This window comes from Talpa occidentalis, unplaced genomic scaffold, assembly GCF_014898055.3.
Source record: "Talpa occidentalis isolate TD23 unplaced genomic scaffold, MPIMG_talOcc4v2.1 talOcc4.3, whole genome shotgun sequence".
NCBI classification, from domain to species: Eukaryota; Metazoa; Chordata; class Mammalia; order Eulipotyphla; family Talpidae; genus Talpa; species Talpa occidentalis.
In genome coordinates this window covers 135147872-135171536 of record NW_023603184.1, presented here as the reverse complement: position 1 = coordinate 135171536, position 23665 = coordinate 135147872, and the positions used below count along the sequence as shown (strand labels likewise).

The following is a 23665-nucleotide window of genomic DNA, read 5'->3' as shown; positions in this document are numbered from 1 at the left end:
TGGAACCAGCCATTTCTCTAAGGGGGCTGGTTCCTTCAGTAGAGAATGGTACTTATCATCAGTATTTGGGTGCTCATCACTAGTAAGATATTACCACTTCTAGGACCTTCAACATTAACAAACTGAAAACACATGATACCCATTCACACACATAGATGTTTCTGTATCTTTGATATATAGCATAGCTACACCTCTTAGTCCAACCCAACTAAGAAGCATTTACACCTTTATACAAAGCACTATGTTCAGTTCTGTGGGAATTCAAGATTGAATGACAAGTAGAATTTCTTAAACCTTTCAAAATAAGATTCTAAGGAAGAGAAGGAGACATACATACAACTGCATGTACATATATACAATTTTCCAGAACTGGGCAGGTACAAATACGCCCAGAAATAAGACAAAGGTAGTGAAATTTTAAGGTCACTAGTATTCTCTAGGTTGAATCACTTAACAGCATTATTAGGAATTTTACATATATCATGTCAGGGTGAAGTGGGAGGGGGCAATGGCTCATCTCCAAATGATCTGTGAAGGAGCTGTGGCCTGGAAGGTAGAAATTATCCATGCGAGACCACGGTAGACATACAAATGTTAACAACTGCTGCATTTAGATGATGGGACCAGGGTAATTTGTTCATTTTTCTCCTTTCCTTTCATAAATATGTATAAACTCTGTAGCTCATTTATTTAGCCAAACATTTACCAAATACTACGCGTTGGCCATTAAAGTAGGCTCTAAACTCTAGATGTACAAAAATTTAATGCACCATCAACATCTTCAAGAAGTTCAGTGAAATAAAGAAGACAGATATATAAACAAGCAATTAAAGTATTGTTGTAAGCAGCAGATCCATTGAAGAGGACAGCAAGAGCTTGTATTAGAGCGGCTGGGGCATGAAGTATTAGTTGGAAGTATAGAGAGGTAAAGGTAGAAAGTACCTAAATTATAGCCATAGAAATGGTGAGGAGAAAGTGGCTCCCTAGGTAGGTGGATTATGGATACAAACTTCCCTTTCTGCTTATTTGGGGCTTCTCATTCGTGTAACAGAATTCAGTCTTAAACTGAACATAATGGAAAGCCATTAAAGCAAAAGTTGTTAATCAAGGTCCAAGGATGAAATCAAAGAACTTGTGAAACCTCTGAAGCTATACGCATGTGGGGACATTTTCCTGGGGAAAGGGTTTAGTTTTTTATCAAAAGGATCCTTTCTCTCTTTTCTCTCTCTCTCTCTCTCCCCCTCTCTCTCCCCCCTTTCATACACACACACACACACACACACACACACACACAGATTAAAAGTCACTGCATTAAAGAATCTTATGCAGGAGAGTGATGTGATCAGAGTTTCTTTGTAAATCACTTAAGCAGCAGCATGCAGAAAGATTGGAAAGGGTAAGACTGGAATGAGGAAAATCAGTTTCGTGGTACATCTAGGATACAAAAGGTCTACATAAAAGCAATGGTAGAGGGCAATGTGAGAGGTAACTTCTGTTTTTAATGCTACTGTGCACTATCCTCTATGCTAAGCATATTTAAAATATCTCAGTTAAACTTCTCAACAATTCCATGAATGAGATATTATTATTGTGCTTTTACAAATGAGAAAATCAAGGATCAAAAGGGCTCAACAATGTCAAAGTACAGTGAGTATGGGGTGCACAACTAATCCTGTACTCTTAACCACCCTCCTATATAACCTCCTGAAAGGCAGGTATTTATCATCACTTGACAAAGAACAACTTGTCAATTTCAACCACTATTAAAGAGAAATGCTTGGGTTTTGATAAATATACATGACTCCGAAATCAATGCTATTCGCCACTATGCTAACCTAAAGTGAAAGGAGTAGATTTGAAATAACTCTAATTCAACCTGGTAAACCAATTAGATATAGAAAGTAAAGAAAAAGGGATACTTTCTAGAAAGTAGGTTTCATTCACTGAGATATTGGAATAGCAGCAAGAGGAATCTGAAAGAAGTATGGAAGAAGAAAGAAGATATTACAGTAATTTCTGGACATAATGAATTTGAGGTATTTACAGACGTCTTTAGATGTCCAGTGGCTAGGGTGGACAGATACCTAGTAGTTTTTGGAGCCCTTTATGTGACTAAGAAGAGGTTGGGATGAGCATTGCTAAAGCAACATGACATCACAGCTAAGAGCACAAGCTCTGGAGTCTAATGGCCTGCGTTTAAATCTTCACTCCAACACTTAACCAGTTGTGATCCTGAGCAAGTTTCTTATCTTCTCGAAGCCTCACTATGATAGGGTTAATAAAAGAACCTACCTCACCAGCTGACCAAGAGAATCCAAACAGATAATGTGTGGAAAGTATTCTGCACCTTACCTTGTCCAGTAAATGTCAGTTCTCTCTGATGAATCAAGCAAAGTATCACCATGTAAGGCTGGTGGGGAAAGAAAAACAGCCCCCAGGGGAATCTGAGAGGGAGCTGTCAAAGGTTTAAAAAGAAAAATCTGGAGAAGCTGAAGTTAAGGAACATACATGAGTTTTGAGAGGGAAAGAATAATTGACAATGTCAAGTGCTTCAAAAAGGTCAAGAAAGATTAAGAACTATGGTGTTGAATTTAGCAGTTAGTCTTTTGGAAGACCAATTTGGGGGCAGTGGTGCAGGAGCACATGACCATGAGTGCTAGGAAAACAAGCAGTGTACACAATTTTTCTAATGAGCTTGGCTTATAAATGGAAAGAAGACAATAGGAGGTATTTTATTTAGTTTAAGGGGAAAGAAATGAAATGTTATTGTGTGGAGGAAAAGGAGCTGGTACAGAAAGAAAAGCTAAAGATAGAAAAAAGGAAAGAAATTATTTTTTCTAAAGATAGAAAAAAGGAAAGAAATTAAGGTACCAGATGAAAAAGATGACGGCATTGCAGGACATCAGTGGAAAGATTAATTTGGACAGGATGAAGTACCCTCTTCCACTGAGACGGGAAAGAAGGAAGAGAAGGTGGATGCAATAGATAAGTTTCTAGGTAAGAGGGGACAGAAAACCAAAGTGGTCCCTCGTTGGCCTCTATTATCAATGAAACCATCATCATCATTTCTGTACTCATCACAAATGTACCAGGGCTATGACTAGGACTTCAGAAACCATTTCTTCCCTCACCTGGCATTCCTACCATGTGTCGGGCACCATGTTGGGCTCTAGGACCAAGAGTTCTCATGACAACACTATGAGACAGATACTCCTATTAGCCCTATTTACCCAGGGGTTTAGGGAGCAGAAGCAACTTGCACCTAAGGTCACACTGCAGAGCAAGGGAACCAACTCACTTTGACTCAAATCTGACATCTTAACCAGTAACCAGGTGAGGCTGGCTGCTTAAAGTAAGTAGGGAGAAGTCTTTGGGGACTTGAAAAAAAAGTAAAAAATTTTAAATAATCTGCATAGAGACAAAAAAGAATCAAGATCACTTATGAGTTAGTTGCACTAGCAGGATTAGACCTCGACTGTCCTAATTCTTCCCCTGAAGATGAAATTTTCTTTTCAAGAGTTGCCAGCAACATTAAGAGAAACAAAGTTTTTGTAGAGTAAGGGTAATATTTAGTACACTTTTTACTATAATGTCAGACGGTGCTCTTACCCTCTTGAAATGAAGAAATCACTTCTAACACCAAGGATTCAACAGGTTCAACACGAAAACTAGCTCTCCCCATATGTTCAATGTTTTTATTGATAATATTATTATTGCTTTGGGTTTTGAATACTGCCTTTCCTCCAAATAGTTTAAAGTGCTTTAATATCTGTGATTCCATTATTATAAATCTCTTGATATCCGGCTGTTTTTAGATGAAGAAACTCTCATAAAGGTAAAATTACTTAAACAAAAACAGATCAAGAGTGATAGAGCTGGGATGAAAACTGATTCTCAGTTCAGAGCTTTTATCTTGGCCTCTGACACTTCCTGAACAGACATTTGCCCAGTCTCCAATCTTAGTCCCTTACCCCTATACTGGAAATATCTACCCTGGTTATTTATAGGGATGCTAACTTTACACAAACCATTCTTTATCTTAAGGAGACCATTTCCAAAGCTGGTTGAAGCCTTATAAATACTGAGCACTTTGAGAACCTTACAGAAGGTATTCAGTAATTCTTCTTCAATACAAGAGGTACTCAATAAATACTTGTTAGATGTATTATTTATGCAGTTCTCAAAAAGTAAGATTTCTGAAAGGGTAGAGAATAGGAATATGAGTGGGTGTATATGACTGAGATAATTTTCAGGTCCCAGCAGATTACTTGGCTAAGTTAGAATGGGAGCAAAGAACAGGAAGCTCAGCACACTCAAGCTTCCTGAAGAAGTGAGTGGTAGGAATAGAGCTGGAGGTGTAATCACAGCAGGGATCAAATCACAGAACGACAGCCTTCTGGGTCTATGTGGTGTGCTTTTTTAACCAGCTAATTTACATTTTAATCAATAGGAGGAGAGGAAAATGGTCCAATTCTTTCCCATAATACCAGAAGGTAATCAAGATATGACCTGGAGCTTTAGTGCACAGAAAGAGAATAGCCATATGACTGCAGTGAGACTAAAGCAAGGCTGTCATGGGAAGAAAAGGACTTTGAATTTTATTGAACTGTTGTACAATATTAATCTAGAGTGATACAGCTAGATGAAGATAGCAGAGGATAGAAGCAGAATGGATTTTTAGTGAGGGTCTGCCAACAAGGAGGCAGTGTAGACTAATGCCACCCCATGCCTTTTCCCCAGCCCAATAAACTCCAAGTATTAGGAATGCCCACATAGAATCTACCCCACCCGTGATCTTTTATACAATTCCGACAAAGCTTGGGATATTAACCTTTAAAAAGTCAGAAAATGCAAAGCTTTCTATTCAAAACTTGGAAGATAATTTATTAAATTAACAGTTTTCAGAGCCCTATGAACTGTTCTGGAAATTACCTAATACTCCTCCACTGGGATATTTACAAATTTACTTTGTCAATAAAGATACAACTGTGGGGAGTATATGTCTTCTTTAAAAAAAGAAAAAAGTTTCTTAAAATTGGATGCAAAATTCAAAGTAATGAACAGATCATTTTGATTTGAGGGGAAAGTCACCAATAACCAAACTTGTTCCCGGTAAAATCAATGTCATACACCCAAATGATTCTAGATAATCAAGAACAACTGCTGATTTGTTTCTGTTTTACTTTTAATGGAATTGATACATGAAACAAAATAATAACTACATGAAAGTGTGATTTAAGTATTATATGAAAAGCTTTATACAAACCTTAACTTACAAACACTCACTATTGGTATACCCAAGTACAGCACTGGCATAGTAATTGCACAGCTAAAAAAGGGACAAATTTTTTCATCCCCTTTCCCTCTTTTGCATCAAAAATCTCCCTAATATTCTCCTGACACCTATCCTCAAAACTAAAAAAAATGTAAGATGTTCAACCTTTTCCTCTCATGCCCAGCATTTACTTTAAAAAGAGTAAAATTTACCCTCAGATAACTCAAAAACTCTGCTTAGCCTTCCTACATATAATTCATCAGAATTTGATGCTGATGAAAAGTCCAGAGAAGCTCTAAATCCCAGGTGATCAGCAAGGATAAAACATGACTATAATGGCAGATTAAAAAAAAATTAGTATTCTCAACTCAAGAGTCAAATATCAAAAGGTTTATTTATTCTTGCACCTTTGTGATCACACAAATTCAATACCAACACTTAATTCCAGAACCCTCTATGACTGTCACCAACTTTATGTACAAAAATGTCAAAGGAAACCAAAATGAGTACTTACTTATCTTGGAAAATGTCCTGGGCAGTTACCTGATCCCTTTTCTTGATGGCTTCTGTCAAAGGGAAAAGGGTTTTTATTTTCGAGAGAGCAATTTGACATTTAGCTGTTACTTCCATGGGGGGCTCCAGCATATTCAAAATGTGCTGCTGAATTGCAGGCAGCGGTTCCTGGGGATGTAAAACTCTATGCAGCAGACACTGTGGGGAAAAGTGCAATGATTTTAAAATGGAGATAAAGACATCATATTTGCTTCATCACACTGCTGCTCAGGAATCCTCCATTTTTAGTTTGGGATGGCTGTGTGAGTGGCACCAAACACAAAAGAGAACAAAGAGGGGAGGCCCAGAACCATGGTCTTTGGTAGGACACTGGTAATGCCCAAACCACCATAAAACAGACCAAGTCTAGCAGCATTACCAGCTGGAGAGCTCCTGGAAAGGAGCCTCATCTTAATAAAAGAGGCTACAGCTTTAACTACTTGGAGAACATACGAGGTTCCCTAAGACACATAATTTTACTAAGAGCCTCTGACAATCTGGGATTCTAACTTTTCGATTATAGCCCTTTTACCTCCCTCTGGCATACTGTGCTTTCTCCTTCGCTCAGTTTTAGAAAATAACATGAAGTAGATCAAACAGGTGGCTGAAGGGAAGCTGCCCAAGCTCAGCGTGTTCCAGGAAAAAGGTGTGAAAGAGAGAGGCATGCTGGGTCTGTCCCAACCTCCCTCGAGTGCTGAGTCTGGGCTTTTCTCCACTGTTCTATCCACTTCTCTCCATCTCTGCCATTACCACTTGTGTCTAGGCACCAAGCCCTCCAACATGGGCTGCCACCAGCAGTGCACAGTCCCTCTCCATCTACTGTGGCTAAAGTCATAAAACAAGGTCCTTACTAAATCTAACGAAGTCACACATAAGAGAGGCCCTGATGCTTCCTGCATGGATCTCCTGTAACTCTCCTTCCTGACTACCACTCAGCTCAACTGGGCCCTTGCAGCTTCCCTCACATGCCCAGCTCATTCCAGCCTCTGGTTCCATGAGTAATGCTCCTCCTGTCTCTTCCACCTCCCTTTAGATCTCAACTGCACTAGCCTATCTCGTTATTATTATTATTATTATTTTCTTTGCTCAAGAATTATCTCAGGCCTTCCCTGACACTATATAAGGAGTCCCACCATGCAGTCATGCTCTGTCATTACCATTATTTTACGATTTTTACAGTATTTATCACTATTTAAACTTAACAATTTTCTAGTTTACTTGTCTTTTATCTAAACTTTCCTCTTGAAAGTAGAGCTCTTGTTTGTCTTGTACGCTGCTGAATTCCAACCACTGAGAGTAGTGCCTGACATATAAGCACCTAACAGACACTGGCTGAAGGAATAAAGTGCTTCTGCCCAGAATTCTCCTTGTCATCAGAGGTGTCAGGAAGCAGCAATGAGAGTGAGGCCAAGAAAAAGGCCAGTACAGCTTCTCCATTGTTCACATGAGTGGAAATCTGGACAGCAAGCTGCTTCTCTCACCGGTATTGCTTTTTGGGATACTGGTATTTTCCCAGAAAAGAAGATCTTCTAAGTGGAGTACAGGAAGGTAAGCAATAGCATGAGATACTATTAAGGAAACAGAAAGATTAAAAAAAAAAAAAACAAACCTCATTTTATTGACATGTCTTTTCTTTTGTTAGCGAATAATCCCCAAATTAGGTTGGAAAACAAGGTTCTTGCTGTTCCCACCTTTAGACAACATACATACTAGTGATTCTGAAGAAAAAAATAAGGAGCTGAAGAGCTCTTTCAATTTTGAAATACTGTTTCATATCATAAGATACATTATTTATGACTTGTTTGCCAATTCCATTGAGAACATGCTAGAAGATTCAGTTCTAAAAAGACACTTAGCCTTAAATAGTAAGAGTCAACATCCTATAAACTCAGAAAACCCTTAAGTAGGAATTAAGTACCAATTTCCTCTAGAAGCCTCACCTGTTGCTCCCTTGTTATAACACACCAATCACAAGTTTTCCTTCCCCATAGCATATTCATTCGTTTCAGAGTTTGCCTCTGTTTTCCTCTTTTCTAATTACCTGACTTTCCCTTGAGCATCAATAACAACAGGCCTGTTTAATGTGAAGCAAAAGGGGAAACCAAAATGATCCCAAACTCTATGAATCTACCCCCAACCTTCTTGTGCATAATTTTTAATTCACAGTGCTCTCCTTCAGTTCATTAAAATATCTTAAACAGCTTTAAAGCCCTAAGGATGTAAGTAGTAATCAAACACTTCACACCGCAGACTACTTTTCACACACTCTGGGAAATTCTGTGATACTCAACTGATATTTTTATTTTGAAAATAATTAAAAAAATAACAAAAAATGGACAAATACCCTACTCAGACTCCCTGCTGAAAAAATTCTAGACTTTCAGTATGAACTCTAGACAATTCCTTTAAACAATGTCATCATCCATAAGTAAGACCTACAAGAGGTGTTTTACAACAGCATCAAGCTCTCATTTTTTCAAAGGTCACATTTTAGATAAAGCTAAATAGGATACATATAAAATTCATTCCATCAAAAATTCCTAATTCTAACTATAAGAAAGTGAAAATCAAAATCAACAAAAACTATGAACCAGAGACACTTTTTGGGGGGTGGGGGGCGGGAGGGGAGGGATTGGGGTCAGAATGGGGGGATTGCAATTGTATGGGGAATATAAAAATAAAATTTATTAATTAAAAAAAAAATTCCTAATTCATTTTTTAAAGTGAGGTTATGAGAAAGTGACATTTTTTAATAGCTGAGAAGTTAAGACCAATCTCCTTATTTTTCTTTTAAGCAACTGTAGTTCCTTGGTGGGATTTTTATATTTTGAAATAGACAATAGAAAAACTGCAGGTGGCCTAAGTTACTAATAGGTTGGTTTTAGCAATATTGTTTCAATTTATATAAAGGCAGTTTTAGCTATACACTTGCTAAAAGATGTATTTTTCAGCATTTCTTTCCAAAATTGGAATTAGTTTCTTGCCAATAAATCAACCTCTTCCACCTCCTACCCTCCCCTACTCTCGGCTGCAATTATTTCTCATTTACATGAAAGAAAAGGAATGTCTTCCTAGGTCCCACATCCTTCTGTGGCTCACAGGGTCCTGCCTTTCTGTTCACCAGCAAAGCTTTCTCCTCAGCACTGTCACCTGGCTACCCCCACTGGGTTGCGGTGGAGACTCCTAAGTCATCAAAGACTTCCCTACAAAACTAAGGGCCCTCTGCCCTGCTCACCTTTACTCACAGTCGTGAAAGTCTTATTCATTCCTACTGGACGTTCTTTTCCTATTCCTTTTAAGGAACCAGTTTCTCTAGTTCTTTCTATCTGTCTGATTTGTTTCACTGGGTGGAAATAGGACAAAATTTGCTTTGTTTTTTAACAGTTCTTTCTCTTATCGACCTCTAATTGCTCACTCACATGTTGGTCTTCAGGACTATTCTTTCCTTCTCACTCAACATCCTCTCCCAGATGATCTCATTCACTTCTGTTTCTATTTAACTGAGAGGACTTTCAAATCTACATATTTAGCCCTGAATTCTCTACTAGGTTCTAAATCCCTATTTCTAGTTTCCAATGGGTTGTATGTACTAGGATAGCCAATGGGTACAGCCAATATGCTGTATGTACTAGGATAGCCAATGGGTACCTCAAATCTAACACCTGTACAAAATAAGTGAATCACCTTTTCTATATGCTCATTCTATATTCCTTTTATAACTAATGGTGACATCATCCTTTCAGTCACCCAAGCAAGGATCCTGTATATTCAATTCCTCTTTTTAATCAACCATCATCATTCATTCCCTTAAATCCTATCTACTCTATCTTCTAATTTTTCTTTTCTCCACTGTCTGCCACTGCTTTAATTCAAGCTTTCATGTGGGCTGCTGCAGATTTCCTAAATGGTCACCAGTCCACGTCCCATGTCCTAACATCCTTCCTTAGCTATTTTCTAAAAATCACATCAATAAACTGCTGACAAAATCCTTTCATGATTATCCACTGCATATAGGATAAAACCCAAACCACTGGTTCTTCACAATCTATCTGCTATTTATCTTCCCTACCACCCTTTCCATCATTTTCCCATAGAGTCTATTCTTCAACCAAAAGGAACTATTCTCCACTCTAACGTATCACACTTCCTTCATTTCTTCATGCTTTTCCTGCCTGCATGCCCTCGTCACATCAGGCATTACCTTGTTTTCTCAGTGATAACATTATAACCTCTGTAGCTGACCTGTAATCAAGAAGTTTTTGACAAATATGGCACTGGAACACTTCTTCCTTTACAGTGGTGATGCTACTGTACAGTTCATAAAAAATCTTTACTATCTAGATATAAAAACAAAGAAAGTTCTCACTCATATAAAATAGAAAAGCCTGAAAAAAGGCATAAAAGAATACACTGTTTTTTATTAAGTGCTTCTGTTTTTTTTTTAAACTAGCCATCCTCCAGAAAAAAAATTAGAAAGCATCCAAACTTTACTTCTTTTTAAAATCTCAGAGTATTTTAATTTTTTTTTTAGTAGGAAGGGAAAGTGTTATCCTTCCATTAAGCAGATAGAGCAACTGAGGACCTCAGAGAATAAAGATGTTTGTTTGCTTTCATTAAAAAAAAAAAAAACAAAATGGGCATCCTGAGGAACGCACCTAGACCGTGTGGAGCTGGGAAAGGGCTGCCCCCACAGCCAGAGGTGAGCTGAAAAGCCCCCACAGGCCAGGCCCCATCTGGCCACCAGTCAGAGCCCAGAAGAGGATCCAGTGATTTGGAGCCCAGCAGGTGATCCTGCACCGCAAGGCAGTTTGTGGGACCGCAAGACCCACCTTGGAATTAAACAAATACAGAAGGAGGAGATTCTCTGTGACAGCAACCACTAACATATTCATAGTACCACTGCCCTACTGGAATTCTGGCATGACAGTTTTTGACTCAACTGGACCACCTGTTTCCAATATCCCAGAAAGAGCACACCAAAAAGATGCTGGCCAATGACACAGTGTCCCAATGCACAGGACATATCAGAAAACGAGCAGCAGGAAGAAGAAAAAATACAAGAAACCAAGTAAATCCTCAGAGAAAGGACACACCACAAAAAAGAAAATCACCCACCAGATTACAACAACAGTGACTTGGAAGAACTTCTGAGCCTTCTAGTAAGAAAATTTAAAATTGTCATGATTAAAAACTGACAGAAGTCATAAAGGAAAATAATGACAAAGGAAAAATAATCAACAATCAGAAGAATGAAATTGAGTCCCTAAAGAGGGAAGTGAAAGAAATGCAGAAGATCAAAGGATTAATGGAGGAGCTAAAGAACTCTGGGAAAAGCAGTGAAAGCAGAATAGATGAAATGGAAGAATAAGTACTCTCGAAATAAAAAGAACCAGAAATAAAAAGACACAGAAATAAAAAGAACCAAAACAGGGGCCTCCCAGGTGGCACAGCGGTTGAGCACTGGGTTGCGAAGCTGCCCGCAGCCTCTGCAGCGCCGGTTCAATCCCCAACCACCAGGCGATGGTCCCACATGGCGTGCAGACCTCTCCTGCCGCCTGCTGCTCCCCTCAGCAGTGTACTTCGTCAGTCTGCCTATTCTGTTCCCCGCTCTGTCTCTGGTGAATTCTCTCACCCTCCCGTGCTTCTGACTGTACCCAGTGATTGTATAAATAAATAAATAAATCTTTAAAAAAATAAAAAGAACCAAAACATAAAAGGAAAGAGAAGTATGAATGAAAAAGAATGAAGAAAGACTTTGGGAACTATCTGACTCCATGAGGAAAGGAAATATAAGACTTATAGGAATCCCAGAAGGAGAGGAGAGAGACATAGGAACAGAGAAAATATTCAAGGAAATAACTGAAGAGAACTTCCCAAACATGAAGAAGGAGCTGAAAATAGACATACAAGAAGTGGAAGAACACCAAACTTCCATGATAAAAGGAAAAATACAGCAAGACACATAATAATAAAGCTCCCAAGAATCCAAGACAAGGAAAAAATAATGAAGCTGACAAGAGGGAAGAAACATATAATATACAAAAGAAAACCAATCAGGCTGACATCAGACTTCTCTGAAAAAACACTAAGCCAAGGATAGAGTAGAGGGACATAGTCAACAGACTCCAAGACAACAAATGCCAACCAAGAATCCCCTATCCTGCGAAACTTTCCTTCCTCTATGAAGAAAGAATAAGGACTTTCCCAGACAAACAGAAACTCCAGAATTTCATTACAACTAAACCCCCACTCCAAAAAATACTACAAGGAGTCCTAAAGCCAGAACCAACAGAGGGATGAATAAGAATGAAAACAAGACCAAAAAAAAAAAAAATTATTAAAAAAATAAATAAAAACAGAGAAAAGACAAACAAAATGCAAAACAGATGCTAACATAGCAATATTAACTCTAAATGTAAACGAACTAAACTCTTCAATAAAAAGACACAGAGTTGCAGGCTGAATTAAGAAACAAAATCAAAAAAAAAAAAAAAAAAAGAAAAAGAAACAAAATCCAACCTTTTGCTGTCTTCAGGAAACTCACTTAACTACAAAAGATAGAAATAGACTGAAAGTAAAAGGATGGAAAACAATCCTACAAGCCAATGGACCAAAAAAGAAGGGAGGAACAGCTATACCTATATCAGATAAAACAGATTTCAAACTCAAAAAGGTATAAGAAACCCCAACAGTCACTACATTATGATCAAGGGGACAATACTTCAAGAAGAAATAACACTCATTAACATATACTCACCAAATGAAGGAGCACCAAAATATATCAGACAACTATTATCATCTCTGAAAACAGACATCAGAGAAAACACATATGTAGTAGGATACTTCAACACATCCTATCAACAATGGATAGATCAACAAGACCAAAATTAAGTAAGAACACTAAAGCTCTAAAGAAGGATCTAGAGCTCATGGGCTTAACAGACATGTATAGAACACTAACCCCCAAAAAGTCTGAGCAGACATTTTTCTCAAGCGCACATGGATCATTCTCCAGTATCTATCACATACTGGGATACAAAACAAATATCAACAGATACACCAAGATTGAAATCATACCAACCATCTTCTCTGACCATGAAGGCATCAAACTAAAAATAAACCATAAAAAGAAGGCAAGGAACCCTCCCACCTCATGGAGATGGAAACCCACACTACTGGAAGACCACTGGACAATGAGGAGATCAAAGAAGAAATTAAAAAATACTTTGAGTTGAATCAAAAGGAGGACACTGATTTCCTAAATGTATGGGACGTAAGAAAAGCAGTTATAAGAGGAAAATATATAGCAATACAGGCTCACATCAAGAAACAAGAAAGAACTCAGAAACAACCTAATCTCACAGCTCAAAGAACTAGAAAAAGAACAACCAAAAAAAAAAAAAACCCCTAAAACCAGTAGAAGAAAAGGATTAATAAAAATCAAAGCAGAAATAAATGAAATCGAAACTAAAAAAAATCCAAAAGATCAATGAAACCAAAAGTTGGTTCTTTGAAAAAATAAATAAAATAGACAAACCCCTAGCCAGGCTCACAAAGGAAAAAAGGGAGAAAGCACAAATAAATAGGATCACAAATGAAAGAGGAGAAATCACAACAGACACAGCAGAAATCAAAAGAATAATCAGAAACTACTATGAACAGTTATATGCAAACAAGCTCAACAATCTAGAAGAGTGCACAAATTCCTACAACTCTACAATCACCTAAAGCGAGATAAAGAAGAAATAGAACACCTAAACAGGCCAATTACAAGCAGTGAAATGGAAATGGTAATCAAAAACTTCCCCACAAACAAAAGCCCAGGACCAGATGGAGTTACAAATGAATTCTACCAAACATTCAGAAACGAAGTAGTGCCTATCCTTCACAAACTCTTTCAAAAAATTGAGAAGGAAGGGATAATACCAAATACGTTCTATGAAGTCAAAATTACACTAAAACCAAAACCAAACAAGGAAAACACACACAAAAAAGAAAACTACAGGCCAATCTCACTAATGAACACTGATGCAAAAATCCTTAATAAAATTTTAGATGTCAGAATCCAACAATGTATCCGTAAGATAATTCACCACGACCAAGTAGGATTTATTCCAGGGACACAAGGATGGTTCAACATCTGAAAATCAATCAACGTTATCCAACACATCAACAAAAAGAACTACAAAAAACATATGATAATATCAATAGATGCTGACAAAGCTTTTGACAAAGTACAATACCCATTCATGATAAAGGCCCTTGAAATTCTCAGGATACAAGGAACATACCTCAACATTATAAAGGCCATATATCACAAGCCCATAGCCAGTATCATTCTCAATGGTGAAAAGCTGAAAGCATGTCCATTAAGATCTGGAACAAGAGAAAGATGTCCACTCTTAGCACTGCTCTTCAATATAATCCTGGAAGTCCTAGCCAGAGCAATAAGACAAGAGAAAGACATACAAGGAATCCATGCACAAAAACCAACTGAAAATGGATTAAAGAACTAGACATAAAACCTGAAACCATAAAATATATAGAAGGAAATATAGGCGAAACACTACATGACATGCACCTCAAAAACATGTTTATAGACACATCACCCAAAGCAGTGATAGTGAAGGCAAAGATAAACAGCTGGGACTATATCAAATTAAAGAGTTTCTGCACAGCAAAAGAGACAATAACCAAAACAAAGAGAAACCCCACTGAGTGGGAGAAAATTTCTGCACACAACACTAATGATAAAGGAGTGATCACAAAAATCTATGAAGAGCTGATGAAACTCAACAAAAACAAAGAAAATAATCCAGTCAAAAATTGGGCAGAAGAGCTAAAAAGGAACTTCTCCAAAGAGGAAACGCAAATGGCCAACAGGCATATGAAAAAACGTTCAGCATCACATGTAATCAGGGAAATGTAAATCAAAACTACAATGAGATACCATCTTACACCAGTGAGAATGGCACATATTAAAAAAACTAGCAACAACAAATGTTGGCAAAGATGTGGAGAAAAAGGAACTCTTCTGCACTGCTGGTGGGAGTGCAAAATGGTCCAACCGCTATGGAAAGCTGTGTGGAGATTCCTCAACCTACTAAAGATAGAGCTTCCATATGATTCAGCAATTCCACTCCTAGGTATTTACCCAAAGGACACAGAAACATTAATTCAAAAGGGGCACCTGCACCCCTATGTTTAATAGCAGCACTATTTCAATAGCTAAGCTATGGAAACAACCCAAATGCCCAAAAACAGATGACTGGATCAAGAAGATGTGGTATATATACACAGTAGACTATTACTCAGCAATCAAAAAAAGATAAACTCATGCCATTTGCAGCAACATGGATGGCGCAGGAAGGGATCATGCTCAGCGAAATAAGCTAGAAAGAAAAAGAAAAATACCGGATGGTCTCACTCATAGCAGGAATCTAGAAAACCTAATAAGGGACCAGGAAAAAGACTAACTATAATAAAGAAAAAATCAAAATCCACAAGCAACTATAAACCAGAGACACACTGAGCGGGGGCGGGGGGGGGGGGGTAGAGGAGGGATTAGGGTCAAAATAAGGGGGGTGGGAATTGTATGGGGAATATACATTGTGCCAAAATGAAAAGTGATGAAGAAGTATATAAAATAAAATATATTTAAAAAAAATGACAGGTTCATCTTTCTTCTCTCACCTGAAATAATCTCTGAAAGTGAGGATTTGGAATTTTGGTGGTTGGAAACAAGTCTTCAATGGTATCCTCCTCTTCATCTTTTTTTACTAAGCTCATGGAGTCAATCAAAGCATCAACAGCACTCAACTGTGCCTCTGAAGCAAAGACAAAGAGAGAAGTAGAAATCATATTATGAAAACCTCCATTATTCGCCACTAAAAGAAACGTTTTCCATTCACAAATACTGACAGAAACATTGGCTGGTTATACTGTCCTGGATCTGCCCAAAACACTCTCTAGTTATGCAAATCACTTACCTTAGTCTTAGCTTTCTTACTTGTAAAAAGAGCTATTTAGAGTGGCTAGTCTCATGGAGCCTTTCCAGCTCTACCAGTCTGTGAACCTTTGACAATGGACTATAATAAGTAAAAGAGCTTGTTTCAAAGGAATGCTCCAAAGCCACACAAAACCCAACTTCCATGTGGTGATTCAAAATATTCAGAATTTGATGAGTTAATATTCAAAACAATTATAATTAGCTCAAGGGGAAAAAATTTATAAAGAGAAAAAGAAGAAAAAAAACCTTTTGGTAATGAAGCTCAGGCTTTATTAGGACTTAATACAACTTGTACCAACTTAACAGGACACCACTGGACAATCTTCTCAAGTCAGAATGAGCTCTTTCCTCTTAAAACCTAATCACTAATGGGCCTCCCCAGCAGCGCAGCAGTTAAGCGCTGGGCTGCGAAGCTGCCCGCAGCCTCTGCAGTGCCAGTTTGTTCCCTGGCTGCTCCCCGGCCACCAGAGGAGGGTCCCACATGGCGCGCAGACCTCTCCTGCTACCCACTGCTCCCCTCAGCAGTGTACTTTGGTCCTTCTGCCTGCTCTGCTTCCCGCTCTGGCTCTGGTGAATTCACTCACCCTCCCGCGCTTCTGACTGTACTCAGTGCATGTATAAATAAATAAATAAATAAATAAATAAATCTTTAAAAAAAAAAAAACTTAATCACTAATCACACTCTGCATATATGCATATGTATCTGATCCCCCTCTAAACTCTGAAGATCCTTGAGAGCGTAACATGACATCCTCTTCTTCATGTCTCTCCTACCTAACAGAAAGCAAGTGCTTTGCAATAAAAAAATCCACCAAGTCAATGGAAACAGCATGGCCCAAAGCAATGTGGGATGAAAGGCAACTCTCCCCCAAATTGTTCCACCTAAATTACCATGTGTAACTTTCATTCTGCTGATTCATGCATCAATCCAGCTATTAAAAGTTGAAGTGCTACTCTTCGATCATTCATGGTTACTAGGCAAAAGGTGGAAAGAGTTAGCAGTTCCTAAATGGCATGTTACGCTTCTATTTGTCACCTTTTCAAATATCCCTTTGTACAGCTGCTACAAAATGAAGGCGCCTATGAATATTTATCATGGGATCCTTTTACCCCATTCTTGGACTTTCCTGGGGATGTTTCAGGCAAAGGCATAGCCGTCACCATCTTAATAACTTCAGGGCAAAAGGTAGGATGTGGTATCTATGTGTGTGAACATTTAATGATTTTCTATCTGCTACTACAAGCTATCATCAGGCCAGATCACTTTGGCATGGTGCACCCCTACATAAATGTCTACTTGGAAATATGCCAAGTTTTAATGATACATTTTTCCAATGGAGAAAATGCAAACAAAAATATTAACTAATAGAAGATAATTCAACAAATTGAAAGATAGTTAATGTTTTAGATCCTCAGTGAATGATTTATACTATAAGATAATTTCACAATAAAGTTCTTTTCTTTCCAGTATTGTACTTATTTAAAGTATGGAATTCTCAAAAAGTGGAGACAGAATACTAACACAGTGGCAGCTTCTATATATTCAAGTCCACGCTTGGCTCTACCATGATGCAGAGAGACTAATTTCCAAAGGAAGATAAAGATACAAAGACACACAGAAGAACCCAGTTCTGAGACTCGTCTCACAATTCCCTAGTTCTACATGGTCACAGATTTAAACTTACACAATAAAACATCAAATCATCACTTCATGGTTTTTGGAGTATGTTCCCTCCTTTCAGCCCACTATCATATTTGACTACAACCGTCTTAAGCCGTGAGCTCTTGGGAAGACAGGCTATACATTTGTGACAATCATTCTGTGTAGTGCCCTCACATCTGAGGGCTTAATAAAGGCCTTTTTTTCATCAAGCTCCAAGTAACTCCTGGAAGCCAGAAATAAGGAACAAGAATTGAACTGTTAACTATCAACTACAAAGAGCAAGCAGAGAGAAAAGCCAAATATCCATCACTGTCACTCTGAGTTCAAAGTTACATCAAATTTTATGTAGGACACTACAGTCACAGGCTTGATACTACACATCAGTCCACCTCAGCAGGGCACAATCTAGAGAACTCACAACTAGAGAACGGATAGTCATTTCTGGCAAGCTGTGCCCTAAATAGCAGCTCTAAGTGAGAAGGGGGCACTACAGAGTGCCCCCACTACTGAAAAAACATGATGAATCCAATCACCTTCATTATTACTCACCATGAATGCACAATTGGAATCCAACTAGTTCCACACTGTGAAATTCTGGCTCCAACCACTGGCTCCAATCACCTGTCTAGCAGACAGGTGATTTCCCAAGAACAGTCTGTGTTTACAGACCATTAGTGAACAAAATAGAAATAAACTCACCTGTGGGAGTGTATTTCTTATTATTTTTCAAGGATGAAAACATGTATTGCCGCAAGTCTTCCATGAAAGGCAGCTGCACATACACCAAACACTAAGGAGAAAGAAAGGTAGTAAAAGCAAAAACCATCAAATTAATGCAAAAACACAAATCTTGTCTCAAATGCTGTGAAAGAGGCTCAGAAAAGTATTTTAAAAATCAGATAGGTCAGGGGCCTCCTTGGTGGTGCTGGGGTTAAAGTCTCAGAGCTGTCAAGTCTCACTGCAGCATGAGTTCGATCCCTGGCCCGGGAGCTAACATACATGGTGCAGCAGACCCCTCCTGTCTTGCCCGCTGCTCCCCTCAGCAGTATATTTCAGTAGATCCATCTGTTCTGCTCCCCACTCTATCTGTGGTGAATCCTCTCACCCCCTGCACCTCTGCCTGCACCCCAGTTCTTGTATGCATAAATAAAAAAAAAATCTTCAGGGCTTCCCCGGTGGCGCAGCGGTTGAGTGCTGGCTTGCAAAGCTGCCCACAGCCTCTGCAGCGCCGGTTCGATCCCCGGCTGCTCCCCTGCCACTGGAGGAGGGTCCCACATGGCGCGCAGACCTCTCCTGCCGCCCGCTGCTCCCCTCAGCAGTGTACTTTGGTCCTTCTGCCTGCTCTGCTCCCCGCTCTGGTTCTGGTGAATTCTCTCACCCTCCCGCGCTTCTGACTGTGCCCAGTGCTTGTATAAATAAATAAATCTTAAAAAAAAAAATGTTATACATCTAAAAAAAAAAAAAACTTCAAAAAAAATCTGATAGGTCAAGTCTGGTACACTGAAAGTAAAATATTTTTATTTCTGCTAATAGCTGTACACACCTGTAAACAATATGAATATGGTAAACATTAAAGACATGTTTAAAGAAAGACTGTCAAAGAATATCTGCAAAATGCAGGACTAATATAAGTAAGGAGTCAAGGTGATTAGAAGTCAAGATATTTGCCTTCTCTTTCCAGTCCAGCCACAGTAAGTTCTGAGAAATAGGAAATGGTGAGGAATCGAGACATGTATTTTTAAATAGACGAGCCTCAATAAAGTGAATTTCACAAGGATCACAAAATCACACCCTCAACCTTTATCCATAGACCCCATTTGTAAAAATGGAGATAATCTCTATTCCCATTAGGTGCTGAGAAATCATGAAGGATGAGAACCAAGAGAAGGTCACTGCACTGAGCAAACAGAAGGTCATAGTTAACCTTTACTTATTTGATTTAATACAAAGCTCCTTACATACTTTTATAATTTATGTTCTTTCATTGCAAATGAAACTGTGGTTCACAGTCCAGCAGTATCAGCACTACGTGGGAGTCTGTGGAAATGGAGGCTCTCAGGCTGCACCCCAGACAGACAGAATCAGGACCTGCATTTTAAGAAGCTCCTGAAATAATTCCCATGCACATAATAGTTGACAAGCACTGTTTAGAATAATGGGAGTGAAAGAAAAAAAAAATCAACATGAATGAAAAAATGCTGTGGGTATTACCTCATAGGTGTCCTTGATATAAGGAAAAGCCACACCAACTTGAGGATTAGCTCTTCTGTCATAAGCATATCTAACTACGGCCACCATGTCCAATTCATCCAAAGCATGAATCAGGGAGGAAAGTGCAACTGCTGCTGCCTGGTGAGAAAGGTGCAAGCATTAGCACATCCCCAACATGCCAGAATTTTCACACCACAACTAAGTATTTGCCCCACTTCCATATTGAAATCATCTTATGAAGTCACCTACGATCTCTTAGTTGCCAAAAACATGGTTCCCATTCTACGTGTATGGCCTCTCAGTAGCATCTCCCCATTCCTGCCCTTTTCTCTACTCTTTCTCCTTCTTTGGCTTCAGAAACATCTTCTGTTATTAGTTTACTTTGTGGGTTACTCCTCCCCCAGTTCTTCCAATTCCTCTTACAGTTCTGCTTGTGGCCTTTCTCTCTTTCCCTCACTCTAATACTTGGGGATTATTTTATCCATGTCCCGTGAGCTGATGAATAAAGTGTATATTTAGCTTTAAAACTCTCCTAAGAGCCTGCCTTACATCATCTAGATTATCTAAGCAGGTTCATATCTCACACAGTTTACCCCAGGTTTCCCAAACTATCCATGACCAAAACTAAACTGTCTCTCCCCCATTTTCCCCCCTGTATTCCCTACTTCCATTAACACCATCTCCCAGTCAGCCAAACCAGAAACCCCAAGTCTGTGATAATTCCACCTTGCTCATTCTTCACCTTCAAGTGTTCAACAAACTCTACCAATTCAGCCTCTCTGCTGTTTCTAAAATCTACCTATTTTCTTCAATCAACTACTTACACCCCTGTTCAGAGAGCTCATCATGCCATTTCTTCCTTAAAAACCTCCAATGGGGCCTCCTTACATACCTCCCATGGGTTAAGTCGGGGTTAAGTGTCGGCACTGTCTTGCTGTCACTGGTGTGGCCAGAGTTGATCCCCAGCCAGGGAGCTAGCCCATATATGGCATAGCCTCACCGCTGCTACACTTGGCAGTATATTTCAGTGGATCTGCCTTTTCTGCTCCACACTCTGTCTCTGGTGAGTCCTCTCATTCCCTGTACTTCTGGCCTACACTCCAGTTCTTCTATGCATAAATAAATAAATCTTTAAAAACAAAAAAACTGGGACCTCCCTGGTGGCACAAGGGGTTGAGCATCGTACTATGAAGCAATCCGCAGCCTCTGCAGCACGAGTTTTATCCCTGGCCGGCCAGGGAGCAAACCATATGGCAAAGCGGACCTTTCCTGCCTCGCCTGCTGCTTCCCTCAGCAGTGTATTTCAGTTAGTCTGCCTGCTCTGTTCCCCACTCTGTCTCTAGTGAATCCTCTCACCCGCTGCATCTTGTACCCCAGCTCTCGTATGCATAAAAAATAAATCTTAAAAAAGAAAAAACAACAACAAAATAAAAACAAAAAAACATCTATGGTTCCTGTATTTCAGCCTCACTGAGCTAATGATTACTTCTGGGTGGGTCTGGTACTTTCTCTCCTCTGTAGCTAGCTTTCTACTTGCATAATTATCTCTAAGCTAGAATATGTTCTCTAAATCTCTGGTTATCTAGCTTCTAACCCACTTTGTAGGTTCAATAAATCAGCCCCCTGCTTCAGATTTGCATTAGTCATCTCTCTCCCTCTTCATAAATCTCCAAACACTTTATACTTTTCTCAGTATTACTGCTAACCTTTATCAAACTTAGCTATATATAGTCCCATTTCCTCCATTAAAATCTTATGCCATCAAGAGCCTCTACAGATTTCATGAGAGATTTATTACCTTCTCAGCTCAATTCAAGGATATTTACTTAGTGCCTATTTTTTGGTAGGTACTGTCTAAGGCCCAGTAAGAAAACAAAGATTAGTCCCTGATCTCACTGAGCTAAAACATTCTTCACTAGCAGAAATGAAATACCTACCAAATACAGAATGTGTATATTCCCATACAAGAGACCAGATAAACACAATGGGAATCTGGAGAAGAGATTACTTCCAATGCGCATGTGCAATTTTTTATTCAGGTGTCTTTGATAGGACCAACTGAGATATTTAAAGTCAGGAAGGATGGGGTAGTAAGTGACAGCTATAACACAATACTACCTTGTAAAAACAACTCAAAGTTTCATTTCTTTCCCTTTCTTTTCTCCCCTTCTCTTTCATACACAGTACAAATAAGCACATAAAAGTGTAGATTCTCTACACAAAAAAATTACATATTAATGATCAGAAGAAACACATTTTTAAAGGAATTATTCACAGACTCATGGAACACTTGAGTTGAAAACCAGCAGTACCTCTAGTTTAATAACCCATAGGAAGAAGGAATTCCCACCCCAACATCCAACAGGTGGCAAAAAAGACTGTTTGGAAAATTACTAGCATGGGAATCCGATACTGCCCAGGGAGCCAATCCTTTTGGAGAGAGCAATTCTTGTTGACAACATAATTCACTTTGAACAACACCACCACCTGTTGGTTCCAATATATCATTTGATAGAAAACATACTTTAGTATGTATTCCACAGAATAATCCTCCAAAACATGAAAAGGGCCATTATGTCGGTTATCCTTCCTACTAACCTGTCTACTGACACAAGCCTTCTCCATGCATATTATTGGAAGTCCTCATATGACATGGTGTTCCTTACTCTCCTGCTTATTTCATGAGTGCCAATTGGTTAATATTATTCTTTGACTATGACCTTAAGAATTAACACCAAAAAGTAGCCCTTTGCAAATAGATGAAATTTTTCTTTTCTTTGAGTAACCTCAAAGTGACTATATAATCTACAGAGTCTGTATGAGTCTGGATTTGAATTATGCAAGCCATGAGCTTGCCCTTAGCTAGCAAAGTCCAGATAATCACCTGCACCTCAATACCAGCTTTGTGATACAATATACTTGACTGAATACCCAGCAATTACACGAAGTTATGAGAATTTTCTTTGTGTAAAGGAATAATAAGCAGGAGTTAAAACTTCAGAAGTAGAAAATGCAGTTAAGTTGTATTAACAGCATATACCAGAACTGCACAATTCTCAACAAGATGTGATTCAGAAAAAAATCTATAAAGTAGGACTGTCAAATCTGAGGAGTCACATATGCCTTTTTTGTCCTAATGAATCTATTCAGTACTGAGTGGAGCCAAGCATTTTCTTCTCCTAATTCTGATTATCCCAATAGAATCACTGTATACCCATTCACAAGATCAACAGCCAGCCACCAGTCAGATGTGAAGGGAAAACGAGAACTAAGAGGACTCAATCACTTTCACCACTGCCTTTTCTCTCCCCCCACCAAACAATCCTTCTACAGTTTACTAATTTCAAATGCAAATACTTCTAGAACTTGGAGACCTGCGTAAGCAAGTGGTCTAAAACAAACATTAGACCACAGTTACCCACTTAAGATCAACAGCTCCAAGAAAGTAACAGGTTCTGATTTGCAGGCTAAAAAGAAAATATTAACAGAGAGGGCAGGTATAAATGCAACAGCCAGGCAAAAACCAGCCTAAAAACAGAATCGCTTAGGGAGGTGGGAAAAAAATGTAAAGAAAGAGGGAAAATTTCTCAATGACAGAAGTGATCCAATGAGTCAGTGAAACTCATCTCCAGGATGCTAAAACCAGTACTTAATGTTCAATGAAGATGGAAATGTCAACCTGACCCCAGCCCCCCTAAACATTTGCCCAGGAGATTCCTACACCTAAATGTGTTTGTTCAAATGCTTTTAATACTCACTGGGAGTATGAGTATTAACTGCAGGAGTATGTTTTTAGGCCTTATGCTCACACTATGACAAATTCATTTATCTTTCTCCATTTTCAGAGTTAAAGGTCAGTGAATTTTCCCATGGCTTTGTGAAAATTAATGTCATTTCAAATTATAAAAAAGCCCCCTAACAACCCACCTCAAATGTCAATTCAATTCTCTTTAGC

The 23665-nt window shown here is 38.8% G+C and overlaps 1 protein-coding gene across 2 annotated transcripts in view; it reads right to left on the bottom strand.

The window, feature by feature from the left end:
• The window catches only part of XRCC5 (X-ray repair cross complementing 5), an 87700-nt gene that overhangs the window by 42304 nt on the left and 21731 nt on the right, over positions 1-23665 (bottom strand). For both annotated transcript variants that reach the window (XM_037524007.2, XM_037524006.2), the window contains exons 11-14: positions 19711-19848; positions 18199-18289; positions 15521-15654; positions 5790-5986 (exon numbers count right to left, since the gene is read on the bottom strand). In XM_037524007.2, the coding sequence (XP_037379904.1) occupies positions 5790-5986; positions 15521-15654; positions 18199-18289; positions 19711-19848 (560 nt within the window). The remainder of the gene's footprint in view (positions 1-5789; positions 5987-15520; positions 15655-18198; positions 18290-19710; positions 19849-23665) is intronic.